Source organism: Ascaphus truei, chromosome 1 (assembly GCF_040206685.1).
Source record: "Ascaphus truei isolate aAscTru1 chromosome 1, aAscTru1.hap1, whole genome shotgun sequence".
NCBI lineage: Eukaryota > Metazoa > Chordata > Amphibia > Anura > Ascaphidae > Ascaphus > Ascaphus truei.
This window is the reverse complement of record NC_134483.1, coordinates 360,432,340-360,452,318: the sequence shown is the minus strand read 5'-3', so window position 1 is coordinate 360,452,318 and position 19,979 is coordinate 360,432,340. Positions and strand designations below refer to the sequence as shown.

General features: G+C 45.7%; 1 protein-coding gene across 1 annotated transcript in view; it reads left to right on the top strand.

Moving 5' to 3' along the window:
- Positions 1-19,979, top strand: part of GRID2 (glutamate ionotropic receptor delta type subunit 2) — a 1,372,533-nt gene that overhangs the window by 834,907 nt on the left and 517,647 nt on the right. The window contains exon 7 of the mRNA XM_075609971.1: positions 2,440-2,601. Coding sequence (XP_075466086.1) covers positions 2,440-2,601 — 162 coding nt within the window. The remainder of the gene's footprint in view (positions 1-2,439; positions 2,602-19,979) is intronic.

Here is a 19,979-nt window from a genome sequence, read left to right as displayed (position 1 = left end):
TATTGGAAGATAATAAAAGAAGGAGTTGTATAAATCAGGCCTGGGAGGACAGTGTAGTACACTGGCGACACACTTTATTCGAGCTCGGCTAGTCCCACGAATTCGGGTATACCCGGGTGTATTGAGGTTTGTGACTGTTTTCTGCCCGAGTGCATTGGGTTATTTTCCAGGCAGGGATTGAAGCATTTTATTCCCGCTGGCTGCAATACTGCACAGTATATATATATATACTGCATTACAATTCATGAATTTATGCCATCTGGTAGACACGCGAAGCATTGCAGCCTATTAAATCCTAATCATTATCATTTAACAGATCAGCCGCCCGTCAGCCAGGCATGAACCCAGGCTGGGAAGGCAAACGCAACGGGGCTTGTCAGAGGTGAGGAGCGGGGCATTCCAGGTATCTGCCAGGTACATACTGGGTATTTGCTCGAATAAAGTGTGTCGGTGCAGTACACAGCAGCTTAGAAAGTTAGTCTTCAGATATGAAAAAATTGACAGAGCTTTTAGAAACCTAGTTATCACAGTTGCAGGGTTGATAAAGAAGTGCAGAGTCTCATTGCCTCATTGCTCAGAGTCTTCAATTTCAATTTTAATTCCACAGACACTTCATATGTGACACATAAGATGTAACACAGCCAATGTGTGATCTGATTATATTGGATGTGCAGTCTCATTTGCTGTCCCTGTGTGAGTGACAGGCTAATCAGCCTATCACAGAGGGTGCGGGATGTGCAATCTCACTGGCTGTCCCTGGGTATGACAGGCCTTTCAGCCTATCACAGAGTGATGTGCAGACATCACCTGATATGCCTATATTTATTACTCATTGTATATATACTGTATACAGTATATTGAAAATGTCATAGTTTTCCATGATAACATTCGTGAATCAAAACCAATATTTTCTTAAATATCCAATAGAGTTTATATTAACCAATTCTATGTCTTTTGAAACAAAATTATGTATGAATTAGACAAACAATGAGTTATTAAGTTTCAGGTTATGTGTAAAAATAAGTGAAATTCTGGTTTTATCTGCAAAATAAAAGGGGATAATTAGAATCAAGTGTTTAAGTAATTAAGTAGATCTTCAGGTGTAAGTTTGAGAGGCTCCATCCTATATAAAGATCAAAAATGTTGTGCGTTTTGTCTTAACCATACAGGTTGTGGAAACACATCATGTAACAGTCAAAATAAATTTCTGAGTACCTCAGAAAAGCAGTTATTGATTTGGGGTTCCATGAATTCACTGTCAGACAGATAGTCTACAAAGTCTCTCTCTCTCTGTTTTTCTGTTACTGTCTCCTCTCTAACCCCCCCCAACCCCCTTCTCTCACAACTTCCCCTCCAGGGGCAGCTGGCCTGGGATGCAGGGGGGAAATCATCCCCAGGCCGATCTAATTGAAAAAAAAATACCAGGGCCAGTAACAGAGAGGAGAGGTTAGATCACTTGCGGGCAACAGGCAGGCCTGCATGCAGCCCACATGTACTGCTCCAGTGGCCCCCAATCTACTCTCTCCATGCCCCCTTCCTCCTTTCCAACTTTCAGCCCGCTGCAGGAGCACATGAGGTATGGGACTAAGAGATGGGAGCAGAGCGACAAATGGGAGTGGGGGCTACAGACTGATCGAAGAATGACAGGAAATATAAGAGAACAATGAGACAGACTGGGGTACAGAGAGAGAGAAGGGGCAGTGAGAGAGAGAGGGGGTGGAATAGAGAGAGGGGAGAAGGAACAGAGAGAGAGGGGAGGAGAACTTCTGACATTGCTGGGGGGGAGGGTAGGTGGTTCCAAGCTCTCCCCCCACTGTTGGCAGCCATGGTAGCATGAAGAGGCAGCAGAGGCAGGTGCTACTAGCCCAGCATGGCACCACACTTGTAGCACCTGCCTAAAGCCGGCCTGGGGTGTCTGCATATTTTCGCAGTACACCTGAACTGAGTCAGCGGTCCACCGGTAGACCACAATTGACGTCCTGAGCACCCAAGCTGAGGGCATATTCTGTGTAACATTTATGGAAAATGTGCACTTAGGATTAGTAGACATTTTTTTACTTTTGATGTACTGTAATTTGGTTGGAGTTAAAGAGAAAATAAATATATAGGAAACTAGCAAAAGAAATGTAAGCAAACATTATCCTTCTTCATTTTAGCCACTGAAAACACGTATGTGATTCTCTAACAGTTGTTATCATGGTCATCTACAGAAACCAGGGATGTCAGCAGGACACCCTCCATTTTAAAGCCAAAATTATGTTTGTAATGTAGGGGGCGGGTGAGGGGGGGGGGAACTAAGCGCAATCAAGTAGAAATTATAGTCACAGGACAATGAGTCCATTAGCAGCTGCAGCAGCTACTTTATGTTAGGATTTCTGTTTACACCTGTCAACACTTAAAAAAAACTGTGGCTAATGATCTATATCTAATCCTTTGCAGATCTCCAACATGTACATATATGATACCGTGCTTTTACTTGCTAAAGCTTTTCATAAAAAACTTGAAGATCGAGAGTGGCACAGCATGGCCAGCCTCTCCTGTATCAGGAAGAATTCCAAGCCGTGGCAAGGAGGTCGATCTATGTTGGAAACGGTTAAAAAGGTACCTTGCATTCCCTATTTCATCTTTATTATTTTCCAATGATGGTTAAAAAAAAGATACTGCCTGAAGTGTCTTAATTTTAAATGCACATTAGTCTAAATAATAGTAGTGCTTGTCAGAAAGTCCATAAGATTAGTTTATGACAAAGGTCCCAGCTTACATTTCTTCAGAAAAGTTTGACCAAAAGTTGACTAAGTCTCGTATTTTGCTGTAAGATTTGTTTTTAAAATAGTCCTAGCTTTTATCTTTTTTTATCTAACTAGAACTGGATTATGTAAGTGATGATAGATAGATAGATAGATAGATAGATAGATAGATAGATAGATAGATAGATAGATAGATAGATAGATAGATAGATAGATAGATGTCACACTGGCAACTTATGATGGAACGTTGTGATTTTCTGGGTTTTCATTGCCATTGAATCCTATGTGTATTCTGTGATATTCTGTATTATAATACTACTGTACATGTTGTGTTATCAGCGGGAGATGATAGAGATGAACATACTGTAGCAGTAAATGCAATTAAAAGTAAGCACTGGGCCATTCAAGCTTCATATAATCTGTACAGTGTGCCCTTGTAAACTGATAGCAGTAAAATAATATTATATTATTACATTTTAGCCCGTAATGATCTAATCATTTTGACCAAAGTTGACATTCTGAATTTTAGTAATACCATTAGTCGAACTCAGACTCTTGTTTCAGTAAAACTTACTGTAATGTACATTTATACAGCAAACTACTCTATATTAGTGTAGCCCTCTTTCCCCCCCCCTTAAGTGAGATTGAGGTGGGTAGGTGTGTCTGACTACTTATCAGTGTGGTGCTATACCTGTTTGGCAACCAGGAGAGCTGAGCTTCCGCCACAGGCGCGTTAGGATAAGTGAGTTAGGAGCTAGTTGTTCAGTGTGTGTATATCACCAGTGCCAGTTGCACGTGGTGAGCTGCCAGAGTCTGGGATCCGACAGAAGTTACAGGGAGAGTTATTCTGCATGCAGGGACTAGGGTAGAGGTATACCCCAGGGCCCAGTTAGTCCCCTATGACACCAGAGGAAGCTGTATGGCATAGTGTTGGCCTTAGGACAGGGACTCCTTCACCCTATTCAAAGCAGCAAGAGGGTTGCTGTCTGACAGCGTCTGACTGTCTGACAGCGTGTTCAGAGACTGTGTTAAAGAAGCATCCCGGCTGGAGATTCCTTTCCTGTGGATGCAGCGTGGGCATCCATTCCTGCAGAGAGCAGCGCAGCACACCGTGGGATCACTGTGCGGTGCTGCTGAGTTCCAAGGATTTTCCTGACCAGGACTGGTCAGGGAGGTAGTATATATTAAGTGCACCACCGGGCCCCAACACAGGGAAGCGCTATCCCTCACACTCACACTGGTCTTTATTGTTGGGGACACTCAAGAGACTGCGGGGAATGTGATGATGGACATGTGGGTGGGGGAATGGTATGCATTCAGAGTGATGCACTGTTATTGATATATTGTTTTGATGTTATGCAAAGAGGTGTTATTGGAGTTACAGGTTATGCTCAGTAAATACTGTTTATTCACACGGTGTGTATTTACTGTATGGTTGTTCTGGTGAGGGCACACTCTCACCCCGTTGAGATCCCTCATCAGTGGAGGCGCTGCACCGAGTGTAAGTACATACCCCAGGTTCCCTGTGGCGGAAGCTCAGCTCTCCTGGTTTCCAAACAGGTATAGCACCACACTGATAAGTAGTCAGACACACCTACCCACCTCAATCTCACTTAAGGGCTGGGGGAAAGAGGGCTACATTTGGAGGCGCTGCTGAGATCCAGACCTGGGGTGCTCTGTTCCATTTTTTTTCCCAAATTGTCCCATTCCTATTTTTGTCGCCATGTTTGTGAAGTCCGAACACGAGGTCCTTGCCTGGGCTTTGAGGCAGTATATGGAGCCTGGCCAGGTAGTGGTAGTAGGAGGCCTTCCCGCAACTATGCCCGCGGTTGAGGTTCAGTCCTATATGCGTGAAATTCCAGGGTGGCCGCACGCATGTTTCTTAGAAGAAGAACACGATCCCACGGCCCTATGGAAAATGATACTTTTTGTGGCCATCCCCACCGCGGATATATGCCTGGCAGAGGCACCGTCCGCCCTGTGTATGCCCGGGGGCCCGGCTGAGGGGTACCCCCTAGTTTACGCCGACCCAGCCAAATGGCGTCTCCCGCCAGAGCAGGGGAGCGCACGTGCTGCTGGCTGCAAGCCTGCACTAGATTGTGTTGAGGAAAACTGTCCGGGATTGGCGGGAAAACAGAAGGCTACCCCCCTATCTATACAGAAGAGAGCCCTAGTGTAATTGCAGAGACTGTGATTAAAATGGAGTCTCTCTCTAGCAGAGAGTCACACCTAAGATAGCGGCTCCCGCCAAGTCGGGAGAGTACCAGGACTGTGCAAGAAATTGTTGCAGAGTATTGTCCGGGTTGGGCGCGAAACCCTGAACCCCGCCCCTGCCCTGTGAGTGACTCAGCACAGAGCCAGAACCACTCCCTTGTAGAAAGTGCCCCTCCTTCAGAGTCCACCAGGGGGAGCAAGCACTGTGACTTTCAACCAAACGTGGATGAGACAGACTGTTCTAGGGAGGAGGAGCCTGACCTCTATATCACTCTGAGTTGTGCTGAAGTTAAGTCTGTCTTCAGGGAGAAATTACTTAGGGATTCCCGCTACCAACAACCGGTTGTGGAGGGCCCGTGTGCCCGAGTGAACATTTCAGATCCGGTTCCTGAGCGGGACAAGGTTGAAGTCCCATCGGTGGCGATGCGCCTACCGGCGAACCACCTCAGCGATTATACAGAGGAATCACAGGGTAAGGCGTATATACCCCCACCTTCTAGTGAATCCAGCGACCAGTCACTTGTGGTGATGCGCCTGCCGGCGGACCACTTTAGTGACAGCAATGAACACCCTATCTTGGCGGATGCAGAGCCTGCTGTGGGCCCGTGTGCCCTAGAGGAGGTGTATCCCGATGTTGCGGACCCTGCTGTGGGCCCGTGCGCCCTACAATGGTCAGTCCGACCTACTACCGAGGTACCATCGGTCCTAGAATGGGGACCAGTACCAAACGACGATGAGGGTGAGTCGACTGCCCCAGGGGTGTCGGGGGTGAGCCTCCAGGTGACCGCGGAGCACGATGGCTCCTTAAGTCTGGTTACCCGGGCGAAGGGCTCCCCTCTACATCGCGTCCTGGCGGAGGTGTCCTCCTTGGGAGAATCCATCCCAAGCCAGTGGAGTGGTAAGGAACTCCCTAACTCCCCACAATCTCCGATGGAGCTGGCCGTGAAGAAGGCCAGAGTTGCGGCTTCTGAACGGAGTATGAGCCCGTGCGCTCCGACACAAGTGGTCCCAGGACTGGGATCCAACGCTCCCGAATTTTCAGCACGTAAGTGGACTGCCCCAGAAGTGCCGGGGACAGGTCCCAAGACGGCCGAGGTGGGAACTGACAGCATCCCCGAGGACCTGTTGGCCACCGTGAATCACCGCAGTGGTCGGGTGTCTACTCTTTACCCCCGGTCAGGTGAAACCGAGACATTGTCCAGTGCTCGCTTTTCAGTGAAAGCCTCGCAAGTCCGTAGTGACAAGGACTGTGTAAAGGAAGATCCAGGGAGACTGGCCTCCTTTAAGCCCAAAAAGGAGTGTGCCATTCGCCAAGTCGTGGACCGCGGAAAAGGTCCTGGCCTCCTGGTCTGCCGCATCCCTGCCGCGGATGACCGGGTAAGGGTCTGCTTCAGAGACACTGTGCTACTCCCTCCACCAGGGGGAGGAAGTAGCGAAGAGCCAGTAACTGTCGCTTTAGAGTGTGCTCTCCAAGAAATTTTTCTTGGGGAGGCTCACGGACGCAAAAGTGAAGTACCCCCACATGATCAGTTAGGGGCACCCCACAAATGGTCTCAGCTAGTCTCGGGTATAGTTTGGTGTGAAGTGCAATGTAACCTGAAGGGTAAATTCGACACGTGTTGTATGTTCTGTGCCATGCATTTTAATTGTATAAACCTTATGTCAGGGTATGGCGTTCTCCAAGCGAGGACGTTGGATTTTCCACCAGGGGGAGAGTGTAGCCTGGAGCTCCCGCAGCTCCTTGAGACCCCCCTCCCCTTGGGCAGCTCGATCGCGGGTGCCGAAAGACCCGACGGCTGCTTCCAAGGGTGGGGGCTGGAGCAGGGAGCAGCGCGGCTTCCCCTGCCTGCGGCCGGTTGCCGGGGACGCGATCGGGCCGTTGCTAAGGCCGCGATCGCGTCTCTAAGGTCCCGGCGGCCGCAGAGCAGGGCGCCGCCATTAAGGACCGTCTCGCGCATGCGCAGTGGACGCGTAGGCGCAGGGAAAGCCCCAGAGCTAGGTGCGCAGTGGACGCGTAGGCGCAGGGAAAGCCCCAGAGCTAGGGATAGCTCGCGCGAGCATAGAGACAGCTCAGGGAGAAGAGAGAAAGCCCGGGAAAGATTGCACACGCGCAGTGGAGGGTAAGGAAAGCCCGCGAACCCCTAGCCTACCAGGGAAGGCTCTGATCTGGGACTACAAATCCCATGAGCCTCTGTATGCCCCATGTGACACCAGGGAGCCAATAGGGCTTAGGAAGGCCAGGCAGGCAAAGAGATACATTGTTTGCGCTGCAGCACGTTTGTCAGTTGGAGCTGGGGAGCTGTGAAGGAAGGAAGGGTGCAGAGAGCATGTGCAGCTCCTGCATCGAGTAAGGTCCCCACATCCCAAGTAAGGCCCCAACTCCCCACCAGGTTAGTGGGTAAGTGTTGAGGGACGGCCCACATAGGGACGCTGCCCTTAGTGCGTGTGTGTGTGCTGTCTTGTCAGGATCACGGCTGGCAGTGCTGTGAGGCCTGACAAGAAGGCATAGTGCTAGTGTGCAGCAAGTTGCTGTACGCGTTCCAGAAGTTTGCAGTGCGTAGCTGTTAGTGTTAGTGTTAGGGTTCCAGGTTGCTGTGTGGAGTGTTGCATGTGACGCTGCCTGTACTGAGTGCAGTGTGTGTGCAGCGTGTGTTACTGTCTGCCGGCTGACTGAGAGCTGTGTGTCGGCTGCAGGCGCGTTAGGATAAGTGAGTTAGGAGCTAGTTGTTCAGTGTGTGTATATCACCAGTGCCAGTTGCACGTGGTGAGCTGCCAGAGTCTGGGATCCGACAGAAGTTACAGGGAGAGTTATTCTGCATGCAGGGACTAGGGTAGAGGTATACCCCAGGGCCCAGTTAGTCCCCTATGACACCAGAGGAAGCTGTACACTGGCGACACACTTTATCGCAGTGCGGCCAGATCCGCAAGCCGGGAGATTTCCCGGCTTGCTAGTGGCCGCCCCTCGGCGTGCCGCGCGGTCACGCGTCTTCGGGAGCCTGCGCCCCCTGCACGCGCGTCCAGGGCTCCCCGAGGGAGCCCTGGTGTCCCGCGATCTGCGGGACGGCGGCAGGGGGTTCCGGGGGACCCGGCGGACCCGGCAGCGGGAGGGAGAGCGCCCCGATCGGAGGGCGCTCTTCCGCTGCTTCGGCGCGCGCCCGTCACACTCGGGCGCGCGCCAGGCTACTGCTGCGGCACAGAACGGGCAAATGCTCGAATAAACTGTGCCGCAGCAGTATGGCATAGTGTTGGCCTTAGGACAGGGACTCCTTCACCCTATTCAAAGCAGCAATAGGGTTGCTGTCTGACAGCATCTGACTGTCTGACAGCGTGTTCAGAGACTGTGTTAAAGAAGCATCCCGGCTGGAGATTCCTTTCCTGTGGATGCAGCGTGGGCATCCATTCCTGCAGAGAGCAGCGCAGCACACCGTGGGATCACTGTGCGGTGCTGCTGAGTTCCAAGGATTTTCCTGACCAGGACTGGTCAGGGAGGTAGTATATATTAAGTGCACCACCGGGCCCCAACACAGGGAAGCGCTATCCCTCACACTCACACTGGTCTTTATTGTTGGGGACACTCAAGAGACTGCGGGGAATGTGATGATGGACATGTGGGTGGGGGAATGGTATGCATTCAGAGTGATGCACTGTTATTGATATATTGTTTTGATGTTATGCAAAGAGGTGTTATTGGAGTTACAGGTTATGCTCAGTAAATACTGTTTATTCACACGGTGTGTATTTACTGTATGGTTGTTCTGGTGAGGGCACACTCTCACCCCGTTGAGATCCCTCATCAGTGGAGGCGCTGCACCGAGTGTAAGTACATACCCCAGGTTCCCTGTGGCGGAAGCTCAGCTCTCCTGGTTGCCAAACAGGTATAGCACCACACTGATAAGTAGTCAGACACACCTACCCACCTCAATCTCACTTAAGGGGGGGGGAAAGAGGGCTACATTAGTTTAGGCTTACTCTATATATCAGCCAAAGCAGTTGATCAAGCTGTTTTTGGTCAGAATCCTCCATTGACTTCATTGGGTCTTTTCGTCCAAAAATGGCCTGAATGGCCACTTCAGTTGACAGAATAAACTCCCATGTTTGTTAATGTCTAAATACCTGCTCAGTATGTTTCCGCAGACATCTACAAATTATCCAGATTACTAGAGCTCCGTAATAAATTAATTAGCTATTCTGGATCCTTGATGCAAAAAGTATGATATGTCTTACTTAAATCTTTTTCATTTAGAAAATCTGTCAACGCATAAAATGTTGTTGTTAATAAATTGCATTGGATAAACATGCCAGATATGCCTTTTTAACCTAAAGAATTGAATAATTATAATTACAAGCATACTTGAAACATAATATTTTAATTCTAGTTTTTTTTTCTATTACTACAATTCATGGTAATAGTAAATGAAAATTAAAAGTTGAGTGTAATATGAACTCTTACAATAAGATTTCTTCTTTAGTTTAATCTGTAGGGTGTGGAAGGGTATAGTTTTGGCTGAGACAGTACACATCCTTTATGTTACATTCTGTGTGAAGTGAAGCAGACATATGTGTGACTGGGATAGAATTGTTACTCTTTCCATTCATCAATAACTGCAAGGAGAACAAATTATAGCATTATTATGCAATGCAAATGATTAAGGCAAATTGATATTCCACATCACAAAGGAGCAGACATTCATCTGGCATGATGCTTTTTTTTCTTTTTTTGGAGGAAACATTCTTTAGACACAAATGAACCAAATTAATCAATGCTCAACCTTTCAGCATAAAGTGCTGCCAGTGCATATAATTGTGTTTTAAAAACCAAACAACAAAACAGAATACAAGCTTGTCTAGAAACAACATACAGATTCTAAGGGAGTAATACCTGTCATTCAGAACAAAGGAGAGCAATCAGGGGTGATGAAACATTTCAATTATAAATGCTTCTGTTACAAAATAATCTTGTTGTGTAGAATAAATAACTTGGAATAGCACTAGCAAAACCAGGAAGCCCACGCAAACAGGAATACAGGAGATCTTTGGGTAAATAAACAAAAAAAGAAGACACAATAATGAATAGCTGAAATGCACCTGAACAAATAGGGGAAAAGAAGGGTGAGTAGCAGTGTTGGTCCTTTCTTCTATGTGATGAAATAACAAAGGAGGGAGAAGGAGCAAGTAGCGCAATACATTTTATTGGACCAACAAATAGTTTATATGTTACAAGCTTTCAAACCTGTCAGAGTCCTTCATCATCAGGTGCAGCCGAAATATAGAAACAAAACTGTATATAATATCCTCTTTTTCTATATTTCTGCTGATGTACCTGATGAAAGGACCCTGAGAGGTTTGAAAGCTTGTAACATATCAACATTTTTTTTGGTCCAATAAAAGGTGTCACATTACCTACTCTTTCTCCCTCCTTTGTTATTTTACCACACGGAACAATTATGGAAAACATTATCACGCACTGGGCAAATATTAATTACACTCAGATGCAAGAGGAAGCGTTCTTTGGCATAGTGTTGTTTAAGTAACGCCTTGGGAGTAAAAAAGAGAGACATTTTTACTAACGTTATGGATAAAGCCTGAACATTTTTTTCTCTTGTTGTCTGTTTTTTAAGGTTCAGTTAACAGCCTGACTGTGAATGTAGCAACTTGTTAAGTTTCGACAGTTTTGCAGGCCAGCTAATACTTACTAAAACAAACTCCTATCTTAAGAAGCAGAAACAATTGGACCTACCTGTTATTTACTATAAATCACTATTGTTTTGTTGGAGGAGGACTACCGTAAAACGAACTACTTTTATTTATTAGTACTAATTTTCTTAATATTATGCTAGCGCACAGGGTCAGAAACGACAAAATATAGTCTAACCAACAGGAAAACCTTTAGTGAAACATACTGGGAAACTGCCATCATTTGTACTAGAGTGTGTGCAAAGTTAAATGTAGTCTGTATAAAGTCCATGTGTGTGCAAAGAATATGGAATATTGAATTCTTCACATTTTTCTCGACCCTGCAAGATACTCTCAAATGATACTTACATTATTCTTATTTCGACTGCAGTTGGTTATTCTCATGAATTAGCGTTTGCTAATTTATTTATAGGAATATGTATTTTTTTCTAATTTTCAAGAGAAAAAATACAATTAGTCAATATTTGATTTTTTGGGGATGAATTAAAAAATTTAACTTGCATCAAAATTTACAAATTATTTTACATTTCTGTATGTGACAGAGGTCCACAAATCATACATTATATTGTGTCCAAAATGAAGAAAATACAATATGGCTTTCTTTCAGTAATGAGCACACAAGGTACCATAATTACACAAATCCCAATAATGTTTTCAATTATCGGAAGCCTTATCTAAATATGTATTACCTAGATTAAAAAAAGGCGAGGTAAACAACATTATTTGCCAAGCATAGCATTTTTGCTTGTTACACATTGTAACCAATATTTATTTTAAACGGCATATATTTGCATTATTTGTTCATTTAATTCAGAAGTTGTTTTCTATCTCTTTCTTCTAGGCTCAATGAGATAAGGCACACAAAGTAGAATTTAGCCAATCTAAGGAGATGATTTTAAATGATAAAACTTTCTAATAAAAAAAAACCCAATAACAAAAGGAAATAAGAAGCTGCGAATCATTGATAATATAATATACTTGGTCAAAGACAAAGTGACTGGACAAGTTGAACTGGCACTCTGGGTTACTGAATGTATTTATTTGACATATCTTAAAACAGAAGCCTTACTGTATATACAATAAACATGCCTTTGGGTCAAACACTTTTGTAACAGTCGCTCATATTATTATCTATAAATAGGTGTTTTTGAGAGTACAGTATATGTGAATGGGCATGCCATGCTTTGAGAGAGAACAAATGAAATAACAATTAGAACAGGTGGAATGTGGAATGAGAAAGGAAAAGCATATAGGAACGTATTGGACCATTTGACTTGTTACTTCATGTTCTAGGAAGAACTGCTTTCATGCACCTGAGTAAAAATCTGAAATCAGTCAGCATCTTTGTACTTTGTACAATGTGAAAACTGTAGGCTTTAGAAGTTCTGCTTCCCCCAGACAATCTACTGAAAAGTTTCTGAGTGCTTCTCACTGCAAGTCTGGCTGATGGGCATCTGCACATTTAGAGACATACAATACATTTCTATAGGAGTTTACATAAGAAAGATAGTATTACCCTGGGTTTAGTTTTTAGTTAGATATATTCTTCATGTGAGACAATGCATGATCCAATGAGACAAGATAGGAAATATATATCAAATTTGAGAGATTGTATGTACCTTTCCACCTACTAATAAAACTTTTTTTTGCAAGTACACCAATGTTCTAGATAGCTCTCCAATGCTTAAAAATTTCATAAAGAGAGTACAAGAATGCATAGATTTGGTACTATTGTATAAATATATGTAACACCCCCATCACCCCCCATAAGGGAGATTGTTTGGTATTGGCAGTATTATGGTGGGATGGTGCTCACCAGTTGGCTCTGAGGAGGTCCGAGTCTCTGCGTTCAGGAGGGTGCAGCGTCTCCGTCCTGCAGGGCTCTGACAGAGCCAGGGTTTCATCCCCACAGGAAACTGTGCAGTAAGTTCAGTCACAGACCAGGAACAGTACAACAGGATTTATTAGGAGACCAGCTCACACTTCATATTCCTCTCCATATTTTTCCCATGCAAGAGAGGTTGCATTCCCTGGACTAGGCCCCCAGGAGCTTGATGCCCCGGGCTAGTCTTCACCCCTTCAACTCCTGATGAGGTGAGGTAGAATCCTGCCTACTACCTAAGGAGCAGACTACACTGGAACACTAAGGGCCTCATGCAGAGAGCAGCGCTGGAAATAATTGGAGATGTTAATAAATTGAACTTTTATTGGTGTGATTTTATCTCCATATGCAGAAAGGTCCGAAAACTGCATTTAAAATCATGTCTGATTATGGAGAGTTGCAACCGGCGAGATGCGCGCTGGTGAAACATGTTTGAAAAAAAGCGCGTTTTTTTTTGTATTTTCCCTCTCGCCGGTGCGCTCCAGCTTCCTGCCAACTTTTTTTGGCGGAGGTAATTGTAGAATTTCTCTCCATGTTATTGGCGCGAACAGCCACTAGATGGCGATCGCGCCTTTCTGAATAGGGACATTTTTACAACTGGCGAGATTTAGGTTCTCGCCAGTCGCGCAGCGAGTTTCACAAAAAAAAAAAATGGCGCTTTTTTAAAAACTCGCCAGTACCTGCCTTTCTACAGGCATTTTTCTCCAAAAAATGCCGCTATTCACCTTAACGCTGCTCTCTGCATAGGCCCCTAACTGACTAACTTTAGAAGGAAGACATGTTTTATACCATGGTAGGGTCCCACTCCTAAGCTCAGGCAATGGGGCAGCACGTCTCCCTTGAATACACCCCCCTTCCCCACCGGCACATGCTGCAATGGTTTCCAAACTAGGCACCTGGAAACTGATACAAATTAACCACCCAGTGGGGAGACTCACATGCTGGCCCATGTGATAGGAATGTTACCCCCAACACTGCCTGCTCCTTACCAGGACTTATAGTGTCAGGGCCAGGGAACATATAGCCAGGGGCACAGGACTACATGATCCTCTGGTGAAAATTCCTCACGTCCCTGCATAAGGTACATACATTTATATACCACCAATAAATTTAGGAAATACAATAAAGTGCAAACAGTAAAATAAAACAGTGCGTAACCTACAGCAACACATTAGTTTAACAGGGCACTCCTATATAGGAGAACCCCAAACCCTCGCAGCACATCTCCTGCTCTGTAAATATCACACAGTATCCATTGCAGCAGAGCTCCTGCTCTGTAAATCAATAGTAATGGGCTGGATCAGGTGTGCGGACCAATTTACCATTTCTATCCTGTACTGTGACTGAATAGCACATCTTCTGGCCCTTCTAACTAATATATTTCACACGGTCTATGTAAATATTTCTCCCCACTTTCATTAAATAAGATACTCTGTCCTCATTGTAATGAACCTGACTGCTGCAGCGGGAAGACATATAGTCCAGGACAGCATCCCTGACCCATTCCTCCCTCCGCTACTCTGCTTCTCTCATTAATGACTCAGGTAGATATAGGTAATCATACCCATGGGATTTCCTGTAATGCTGGATTACTATCCTATCGCCATTCTTCATTACATTTTGTCCACAAGCCTGCCCTGCAGTATCCATAATAATGGCTCTTCTGGTATTGCATCATCTACCTCCAAGCCTGAAGGAGAGCTTAACCACATAGCAATATCCTTGCTGCAATTTCTTATAATTTCAGGCTATCTGTTCTGGTGTGAACTCACCCTCTTCCGACTACTGATCTACTTCATTCTTCTGAATTAATACAAATCTGGTCCTATTCATGTGCGGAACGTATCCCTGGAACATAGGATCCCACCATTGTATTATCTTCCCCGCACCTGATTTAGGCATTACATCATTGCATTTAGGAATTACACAGCCTATAGGAGATGGTGGTCTGTGTTAAAGGACTACAGAACCCACTTCCTACAGGTGACATGGAGCTAGTCATTGATATCACATTATCAGCAGGCATATCATTTCAGGGGCGGCCCGGCACTACCTTATCCCGCTCTGGTGGAGAACCTATTGGTTCAGTCTTGAGACAATTAAAGTGTCCTGGGCATGTCCCACCTTAGCAACGGGCTCATAAGTTGTACCTGGTTTCCCGTTTACCTTCTGCTGACCTCGGCCAATCACCGCCAGCATCTTGACCATATCGTCCTTGCCAAGCCTATGGATCTCAGAAACCACAGCCTCAGCGATTGCGTCTGCAACCATAATTTCTTGGGCTATTTCACGCTCCTGACACCATAACAGGAATGGGTCAACAGCAACTGTGCTCACCGGAATGGAAATATCGATCTTTGGATCCACCCTGGCGGATGAATCTCTGTCGACCGCAAAAGGCAGCAGTGGAGGAAACATTGTAGCAGCACTAGAAGAAGTACCGACTGGTACCTCTGGGATTGAAGCACCCTCGTTGAGCTGCTGGGCTGAGGCACTCTCATTGAGCTGCTGGGCTGATGCAACTTCATTGCTCTGCTAGGCTAATGCACTCGCATTGATTTCCCGGCCAAGAGAAGGCTCCAAAGCCTCCTCATGAAAGTCATCCGCAGCTGCAGATTTCCTCCGCTCGGGCGGTGTAGACCGGGATGTCATCAACAAAGCTCGGCGGAGCTTCCTCTCATTCTGGATGGCCGCCCAGACAAAACCGGAACTGATGTGACTGCACTCTGGCAGGAAAGTGGAGATGGATCCCACACTCTTGACCTCTGTCAGCACCAGGGCCAACAGCCTACGACACAATGCCACACACAATCGGAGGAGAAGGTAGAGTCCTTAACGGGGTCTCCTCGTGGACAGGGCAGTTCCACAGGTGGAGGCAGATGGTACTCGTAGCGACTTCTCTACATAGCAGACGGCGTCCTGGAAGTAGCGGGCCTGTTCCTGCACCATCAAGAAGGGCGAGAAGGGTCCTTGCTCCCCAGCCACCTCAGAGACAGGTAAATCCCACTTAAATTTGCACTATGGAGCAGGACTGGAAAGACGACTCTGTCCCGGCATCATTCTCCAAGGATTCAGCTCCGGTGTCGGAATCGTGCTCCCCGCAGTAAGTTAGAGTGGGAGTGCCTGACATGGGGTGGAACAGTTCACATATCAAGGCCAGATATTTTTTTACCGACATCCGCCCTTCTACAAGTCTTTGTAGCTTTGTAGCTGCCAAATCCTCTTAAAGGCAATTCGTTCCATTCCTGGATAGGGCATAGTACCGTCCGGGTCCCGCATTTGGAAGTACATCACACTGCTTGCAGCAGTATTTAACCTCCAGTTCTCCTCACAGGCAGTCACATAAAGAGCACAGTAGTAGTCGATGGTAAGCAGCAGGATTCCCACGGGTAGCCCAAGTCTTTGGCTGTTTATTCAGCCATTATAGCAGACGATATATCAGGGAACAAGTCAGACACTGAGTCTGTTGGGTGTGATAGGTGCATCCGGCTACACCACACAAGATGGTAGTTAAGTCCACGTCTCCTACCCCTGGTGGATCCAGGAGTCCTATGCATTGTAGAAAGGGTGCGGCTATGGCTTTCGCACCAAGCCACACATATTTAGCAAAACTGGAGCTTGCATCTTGCAAACTCTGAAGAGGTGAAGGTCATCGGGAAGCGCAGGGTCATGTAAAAACAGAAGAAAATTCCCTGATGGTGCAGTATTGTGATTGATATGTGATTAATATCAAGATGCAGTGTGCTAAATACTCACAAGTGTAGAGTGAGCAATGTTCCCATAAAGGTTTCTTTATGTGTGGCAGCCCGTTGGACCGTTAGACAGGTAAGTGGAATGGTAAGTGCTGGAGACCTTAAGTGAATAATAAAACGGACATAGTGCAGACTGTACAAAATCTCTTTAAAAGTAAGTATATGTGCAATACACTCAGTGTCACTCCTGAAGAAACCGCAATACGGAGAAACGCGTAGAGTGAGGCTGATGAGAAAACTCCCACAGGATCGGAGTCCCCCAGAGCAGATGACGTCACTTCCGGTTTCCGGTTTGGGTGAGACGCACCGGTGACACGCACGCCCATCGAGGCAGAGGGGGGACTGAGAGAGCAGCTCATTTATTGCTGAGATCCAACCTATGTGATCTAAACGCTTATTACTTTTTTAAACCATGTGAGTGTATTGCACATATACTTACTTTTAAAGAGATTTTGTACAGTCTGCACGATGTCCGTTTTATTATTCACTTAAGGTCTCCAGCACTTACCATTCCACTTACCTGTCTAACGGTCCAACGGGCTGCCACACATAAAGAAACCTTTATGGGAACATTGCTCACTCTACACTTGTGAGTATTTAGCACACTGCATCTTGATATTAATCACATATCAATCACAATACTGCACCATCAGGGAATTTTCTTCTGTTTTTACATGACCCTGCGCTTCCCGATGACCTTCACCTCTTCACTGTCCACGGGATCGAGAGAACGACCCCACACTGGGTTAAGCAGCATTAATTCATGTTTGTATTAAGTATCACATTTTACCACATTTGTTTATATAATTTTGGAGCGCCACTTTTTGATATATTTGTTTTTCATCTTGCAAACTCTGCACGCGGTTCTCCCGATTTTGGCGGGAACCTTTCTCAGACCTCAGGATCCGTCTTGGCTGATCCTATTTCAATTTGTGCACGCTGGCAGCTCCTTCTTGGGCATTCTGGGCATTCTGGCCAGAGATACACACCTGGCAGCTCCGCATGCATAATTAGGACAGTAGTTGAGTACACACTGGGAAGCCCAATCTTGGAGCTCTAGTCCATCAGAGGCATCCCTGGGCTCATTCCTGCATGCACTCGGCTGATACCATGTTTTTCATGCACATCACAGCCCTGGAACAGTTCAAAAAAGGGGGGCACACGCTGCGTTGCCTTCTTTGGGGTTCTGGCCTAGGGCCAAAGATCCACACCTGGCCAACTCCACATGCAATTGGCTGATACCATGTTTTTCACTCACATCTCAGCCCCGGAACAAGCAACATAGTAGTGGGGAACACACACATAATCCCAATATTGGAGCTCTAGTCCGTCAGAGACATCCCTGGGCTATTACCACATGCACCCGACTGATACCATGGTTTTCAAGCACATCTCAGCCTCTAGAACAATTCGGAAGGGACATGGCTCTGATACAGTGGTTTTCAGGCACTTCTCAGATATAGAGGTTGTCCCAGACTTTTAATGGCTCTGATACAGTGAGTGCCCCCATTCACTTCTCAGGTTCGTAGCGATGGAGTTTGCAATCATGAGCAGGAAGTTACCCCTGTCACCACCTCAGGGTCTATCTCTACTTGCAAACAGTTGGGAATATTTGGCTTGGATACAGTGACTTCTGACTTCACTTCTGCCTCAGCATATATCCCATTCCTTCTTTAATGCCTGTCCCTATTGTCCATCTCAGCAGCGCCTCCATATGTAACACTGCTACCCCCCCTTAGTGATATCTGTTGGAATTGGTAGTGTTATGGTGCTGTAGTTCTCACCTGTTGGCTTCCAGGAGGTCTGAATCTCTGCATTGGTATGGGAAGTAGACAACAGGCTAGGCTTTCAGGATGGTGCAGCGCCTCCATCCTCCAGGGCTCTTCCAAAGACAGAGTTTCTTCCCCACAGGAACTTTTGCAGTAAGTTCAATCACACATCAGGAACAGTACAACAGGATTTATTAGTAGATCAGCTCACACTTCAGATTATTCTCCACATTCCTCCCACGCAGGAGACGTTGCATTCCCTGGACTAGGCCCCCAGGAACTTGAGGCCCCTGGGCTAGTCTTCATCCCTTCACCTCCTGATGGGGTGAGGTAGAATCCTGCCTAATCCCTAAGGAGCCGGCTACACTGGAACACTAACTGATTACATTTAGAAGTAGGCCATGTTTTAGACCAGGGGAGGGTCCCACTCCTAAGCTCCAGTAACTGGGCAGCACTCCTCCAGTGAGCCCACCCCCTTGGCACATGCTCCAACGGTTTCCAGACTAGGCACCTGGAAACTGATATAAAATAGCCACCCAGTAGGGAGACTAACATGCTGGCCCATGTAGGAGGAATTTAACCCCAACACTGCCTGCTCCTTACCAGGACTTATAGTATCAGAGTCTGGAACAAATAGCCAGGGGCATTGGGCTATATATATATATATATATATATATATATATATATATATATATATATATATATATATATATATATATATAATGCACACACAAAAGGATACCGCAATCAACTCCATACAGTAATATCATGAACCAGAAATGCCCTAAGGTATAATGAAGGGTAAAGGAACAGGGCTCCACAGATTTCTAAACAAACTAATTTATTGCCAACAAGATAACTTGACGTTTCGGCCACACTTGGCCTTTCTCAAAAGCAGAATGCTTTTCTGCTTTTGAGAAATGCCAAGTGTGGCCGAAACGTCAAGTTATCTTGTTGGCAATACATTTGTTTATTTAGAAATCCGTGGAGCCCTGTTCCTTTACCCTTCATTATACTTTGGATTATCACAGAGAGTCCTGAACCAGGAGCACCGGTATTTGTATCCTTTATTCTTATTGTTGACAGTGGGCAGCATTTGCTCTTTATTTACTATGCCCTGCCTAAGGTATAACAGGGCTGGCGGTGCTATGGGGAATAAAGTAATATAAACACACAGAAGACAAAGAATCCCACTAAGCAGCACTCAAATATATAGAAAATATTACAAAGAAATATATGCAAAGTAATACAAAATAATTTTAATTCAACACATCAAATAAAATACACATAATGATAAAAAGCATGGAACAAGAACCATATACGCTCATAATAAATAATCTCTGAGGACTGGATAGTAAAGTGCTGATACTAGCAGCTAGCTGAAAAAGCTTACTCAAGTAAAGATTGCATGGGGGAGAAAGTATCTCATGGAATCACGACCGGCCGGTCACGTCAGCAGTATAATCTAGTGACCAAATATATGCTAAAAGAACAAAATCACAAGCATGAGCAGCAACCCCCTGTGTTTTGTTTAGATCCCACGTGGATTTTAACATGGCAGGGATACTCCCATACCGGGGCCTGTAACTCGGGAAGTAGGGGGTCCCCGAGGCTGAAATCTACTTTGTTCAGCTCAGGAGACCCCCTGCTCACGCACACTATGAATAAAAATAAAATGTAAGCAGCTTCATTACCTTAGCAGCTATCCGCTGAGGTAATGGTTTTTTATTGGGGGGGGGGGTTTGAAATCGAAATCTATTTCAAGATTTGTTCGAATAACGGCCGCTGTACCTGTATACAGGAGTTATTATAGATATTGTAGAAATTAAGCGATACATGCCATTGGTACAGAATAATAAGGCAGTTGATTGAATTCTGCAATGCAACAAAAAAGTATAATGACTTGAATAAATTAAGGAAA